This window comes from Aptenodytes forsteri, unplaced genomic scaffold, assembly GCF_000699145.1.
Source record: "Aptenodytes forsteri isolate BGI_AS27 unplaced genomic scaffold, ASM69914v1 Scaffold1311, whole genome shotgun sequence".
Taxonomy (NCBI): Eukaryota; Metazoa; Chordata; class Aves; order Sphenisciformes; family Spheniscidae; genus Aptenodytes; species Aptenodytes forsteri.
In genome coordinates this window covers 24,128-29,082 of record NW_008794740.1, presented here as the reverse complement: position 1 = coordinate 29,082, position 4,955 = coordinate 24,128, and the positions used below count along the sequence as shown (strand labels likewise).

The following is a 4,955-nucleotide window of genomic DNA, read 5'->3' as shown; positions in this document are numbered from 1 at the left end:
TCATGGGGACACCCATGTCCCCAGGAACATTGCGAGGACGTTGATGTCCCCAGGACTGTCGTGGGGACGTTCACAAGGACCTGACGTCCCCAAGACACCCGTGGGGATGCCCATGTCCCCAGCATAGTCATGGGGACCCTCGCCAGGGCCCGATGTCCCCCGGAACCTCATGGGAACCCGGTGTCCCCAGCCCCACGCAGGGACCCTCGTGAGGACACTGACGTCCCCAAGACCCTTGAGGATGCTGGTGGCCCCATGATCCCGACAGGGACACGGACTTCTCCCCACAGCCCCCGTGAGGGTGCTGACGGGACCCTGGGACCCTCCAGAGGACACTGACATCCCCGGGACCCTCACGGGGGACACCACCATCCCAGAGACCCTGGCGGGGACCTGTCCGTCCCCGTCCCAGGCAGCCCTTACCCAAGTAGGCGTCGTTCATGTCCCCGGCAGCTCGGGACACGTTGACGAAGGTGGTCTCCCCACTCCCGCCATAGACAAAGACCCCTCCGGACCAGTCGTAGGCGCCCACCGCTCCCAGTACGGGCCCCTCCTGCACCAGTAAAGATGGGGAGGGGGACAGCGGTGGGGGAGAGGAGTCAGTCCCGCCCCAGGGACACCCCACGGGCGCGGGGACGGTCTCGGGTGGCCAGGGGACACTTACGGGGGTGAGCAGGGCGCTGAAGCCCTCCTGGGCCATCTCCAGCTGGAAGGAGCTGCTGTGGGCAGACTGGGTGCGTCCCCTACCTGGTGAGGACGAGGAAGACGCCGTACTTCACCGGGATCTCGGCGCGCTGCCCCCGGCCACCCGGCGATCTGTTGTCACTGCGGCAGAGGGGTGCCCCTGTCCCTCACCTGCTGGCATTGGCCACCACCTCCAACAAGCCCCCCAGCTCCGCGCTGTGGGGCACGTCCAGGGTGACGGTGAAGACGACCTGCGGGACGGGACGCCCGGGCGTCACGCCTCCACCTACCTCACGGTGACGTCCCCAAGCGCCCGAGCGGGCTGGGGGGGCGCGGGGACGCCGGGGACCCCTCTACCTCAGCACCGGGGCGGAAGATGGGGTGGTTGACGAGGCAGAGGGTGCTGCGCCGTGGTCCCTCCGCCGGCTGCGAGTTGCAGTGCAGGGACGTGGACCTCCTGGAGGACTGAGAACGCCCCGGGGGGGTGTCAGGGGTGGGGACGGGGGAGGGCAAGACGACTTGGGGGGTCAGGGGACGTCTGGAGGAGGGCTGGAGGCCAGACGGGCTTCTGGGGGGCCTTGAGGACACCTGGAGAGGGTTTTGGAGCCCACGTGGGCTTCTAGAGGGTCTTGAGGCTATCTGGGAGGGTTTAGGAGGCCCCACGGACTTCCGGAAGGGCTTTGGGTGGACAAATGGATATCGGGGATGTCTTGAGGACATCTGGAGGGGTTTTGGGTGTCTCGAGGCCATCTGGAGAGGGTTTGATGGGCTACCTGGACTTCTAGGGGGTCTGGAGGACATCGGGAGAGGGTTTAGGAGGCCACGTGGACTTCTGGGGGATCTTGGGGACATCGGGAGGGGAGTTGGGCATCCACGTGAACTTGCAGATGGTCTTGAGGGTATCTGGAAGGGCTTTAGGAGGCCAGCTGGATTTCTGGAGGGTCTTGGGGACTTCTGGGGGCTCTTGGAGGCTCTGAAGGTTTTGGGGGGGGTCGGTGGGGGTGGGGGTACCTGGAGCACGGCAGCCTTGCGGTAGGAGAGGGCCTCGGCGTGCTGCAGCTGGACGGTGGCCCCGTACGAGTCCTCCCCGCGGTTGCGGAGGGTGACGGTGATGTCCACCACGTCGGTCACCCCCACCACGACGGTTTCCAGCCTGGGGGGGGGACAGGACAGAGGGGTTGGGGGCAGGTGTGGGCAGACCCCGGTGTCCGCGGGTGTCCCCCTGACGCGGGGAACAGGGGGGACCTACCCCGAGAAGCTGAAGGAGATCTGGAGGTCGTCTACGCAGATGTTGTCGGCACCACAGTCCTTCTTGAAGGGCAGCTGAGGAGATGCCTTATGGAATATCCCTTTGGCCAGTTTGGGTCAGCTGTCCTGGCTGTGCCCCCTCCCAGCTTCTTGTGCACCTGCAGCCTTCTCAGTCGGTAGAGCATGGGAAACTAAAAAGTCCTTGACTAGTGTAAGCATTACCTAGGAACGACTAAAACATTGGTGTGTTATCAACATTATTCTCCTCCTAAATCCAAAACACAGCACTGTACCAGCTCCTAGGAAGGAAATTAACTCTATCCCTGCCGAAACCAGGACAAACTGTAATTTAGCTTTTTTTTCTGTCATTTAAGTTATGTTAAAGTAGGAAAAAGAGTGTCAATGCTCTTTTTCATCTAATCTGATAATTTTCATGTTTGTACAGATACAGAAGGTCTGGTGCAATGAGATTGCTTGCCTAATAAGACACATAAACATATTTCAAAACTGGTCATAGGACCTTTGTTTTTCTGTTCAGATTTTGTTCATGTTGTCTTTCATCTGTACTCGTTACATCAGAGTATTTAGCAGGGAAAGACCTTCTGCTCCTTGAGTCATCCGCTGTGATAGATAACCCAGTCATATAAGTTATTTTGTGAACAAATTAAAGTTTATCATTAAAGTCCGTCCGTCCGTCCGTCCGTCCGTCCGTCCGTCCGTCCGTCCGTCCAGATGGGATTTACCGCTCCCCCCCAGCGCCGCCGCCGCCGTGGGGTGCCCCCCAGCCCCTACCGTGCCCACGGCCACCATCTCCGAGTCCTCGCTCAAGGCTGGCCGCAGGCCCCCGGCCACCGGGATGGGGTCCCCAGCGGCATCGTAGGTGAGGCGCAGCACCAGGGGGGTCAGCGTGTCCCGCGGGCAGCCCTGCCCGGCACGGAGAGACGACCGTGTCCCCCAGGCCGGCGCCGGGGGGTGGGCGACCCCCAGACCGCCCCGCCGGGGCCTTTCCCGACACCCACCGCGAAGGCGATGGCGAAGGTCTCGCACCGCTGTCCGACGCCCAGTCGGAGGGTCCCATTGTGGATGGTGGCGCTGCCGGCAAAGACGGCCCGGACCATTGCCCGGCCGGGGTCCAGGGCCGCCTGGTACCGGAGGGTGGTGGAAAGTTGGCTGCCTGCGGGGAAAGGGAGGGGAAGGTGGGTGGCCGGGGTCTCCGGCAGCCCCCCAGGATGGTGGGAAAGGGGGAGACGGAGAGCCGGATGGGTTTTGGAGGGTCTGGAGGGCATCTGGAGGTGGTTTAGGAGTCCGTGTGGACTTCTGGGGGATGTGGGGACACCTGGCGGGGGGGTTGGGGATCTTGAGGACATCTGGCGTGGCTCTGGGAGGCCAGGTGGACATGTGGGGGGCTTGGGAGACATCTGGGGGGGCTTTGGGAGGCCAGACAGGCTTCTGACTGGTCTTGAGGGCATCTGGAGGGGGATTTAGGAGGCCACGGGGATTTCTGGGGGGTTTGGGGATGCCTGGAGGGGCTTTGGGAGGACAGATGGGCTTCTGGGGGTCTTGAGAAGAGGGGGAGGGGCTTTGGGGGGCCCTGGGGACACCTGCAGATGCTTGGGCGTCCAGACGGACGCGTGGGGTTCTCACCAAAGTTGTCAGGGGTTTTCTTGGTGCTGAGGAAGCAGATCTTAGCCTTGGCCACTTCCCCCCTGAGCGCTTCCTCCTCCTGACAATCAAAGGCGGCCGTGGGGATCTCCGGGGGCTGGAAAGCCACCGTGACGCGGACCTTGAGCAGCGGCTGGGACCTGGTGGTGACAGCCGGAGGGGGGGTTGGCGGCGGCCACTGCATCCTCCAGGCCACGGAAGGTCCCAGGTGGGTCCCCCAGCCGCACCTCAGCAGCAGAACCTGTCCCTGGGCGCCCACGGCCACGTCCGGCAGCCTGTCCCCGGTCAGGTCCTGGCCACCGCTGATGGCCTGCCCAAAATAGCGTGGCCCGCTGGAGAACTGGGCACCTGAGATGCGCTGGGGGAGACAGAGGCGCCCGAGCGGGTGAGACGTCTCTGGCGCCCCAGATGTTCCCAGCACCTGGGACATCTTCAGGAGCTGGAGCGTCTCCGGCACCCAGGACACCTTGGGCACCTGGAGCACCTCCAGCACGCGAGACACCTTCACCACCCCCCAAAATAGCGTGGCCCGCTGGAGAACTGGGCACCTGAGATGCGCTGGGGGAGACAGAGGCGCCCGAGCGGGTGAGACGTCTCTGGCGCCCCAGATGTTCCCAGCACCTGGGACATCTTCAGGAGCTGGAGCGTCTCCGGCACCCAGGACACCTTGGGCACCTGGAGCACCTCCAGCACGCGAGACACCTTCACCACCCGGCACGCCTCCAGCACCCAAGACCCCTCCGGCACCCAAGATATCTTCAGCACCCAACGTGTGTCCAGCACCCAGGACCTCTCCACCGCCCAAGATGCCCCCACCACCCGAGATGCCTCCACCACCCAGAACATCTCCACCACCCAGAACATCTCCACCACCCAGAACATCTCCACCACCCAGAACATCTCCACCACCCAGAACATCTCCACCACCCAGAACATCTCCACCACCCAGAACATCTCCACCACCCAGAACATCTCCACCACCCAGAACATCTCCACCACCCGGCACGTCCCCAGCACCCAGGACCTCTCCAGCACCCAAGATGCCCCCACCACCCGAAACATCTCGCCCGAGCGGGCTATCTCCACCACACGGCACGTCCCCAGCACCCAGGACCTCTCCAGCACCCAAGATGCCCCCACCACCCGAAACATCTCCACCACCCAGAACATCTCCACCACCCGGGACCTCTCCAGCACCCGGGACCTCTCTGTCACCCAGCAGGCACCCGTGACCTGGGACACCCCCACCCCCCAGGACCAGGGGTGGGGGGCGTCTCACCTGGCTGTACTGGGAGGCGACGCCGCCCCGCTTCCCGCGGAAGACGTAGACGGCCCCCCGCTCCTCGTCCTCCAGCGGGGCC

At 63.8% G+C, this 4,955-nt stretch overlaps 1 protein-coding gene across 1 annotated transcript in view; it reads right to left on the bottom strand.

Annotated features, from left to right (window-relative positions):
- Window positions 1-743: 743 nt before the first annotated feature.
- The window catches only part of LOC109279316 (integrin alpha-D-like), a 7,072-nt gene continuing 2,860 nt past the window's right edge, over window positions 744-4,955 (bottom strand). Inside the window, exons 7-17 of the mRNA XM_019470669.1 lie at window positions 4,874-4,942; window positions 4,216-4,827; window positions 3,822-3,952; window positions 3,577-3,734; window positions 2,952-3,106; window positions 2,725-2,856; window positions 1,934-2,007; window positions 1,696-1,837; window positions 1,042-1,149; window positions 856-935; window positions 744-825 (exon numbers count right to left, since the gene is read on the bottom strand). Of these exons, the coding sequence (XP_019326214.1) occupies window positions 744-825; window positions 856-935; window positions 1,042-1,149; window positions 1,696-1,837; window positions 1,934-2,007; window positions 2,725-2,856; window positions 2,952-3,106; window positions 3,577-3,734; window positions 3,822-3,952; window positions 4,216-4,827; window positions 4,874-4,942 (1,743 nt within the window). The remainder of the gene's footprint in view (window positions 826-855; window positions 936-1,041; window positions 1,150-1,695; window positions 1,838-1,933; window positions 2,008-2,724; window positions 2,857-2,951; window positions 3,107-3,576; window positions 3,735-3,821; window positions 3,953-4,215; window positions 4,828-4,873; window positions 4,943-4,955) is intronic.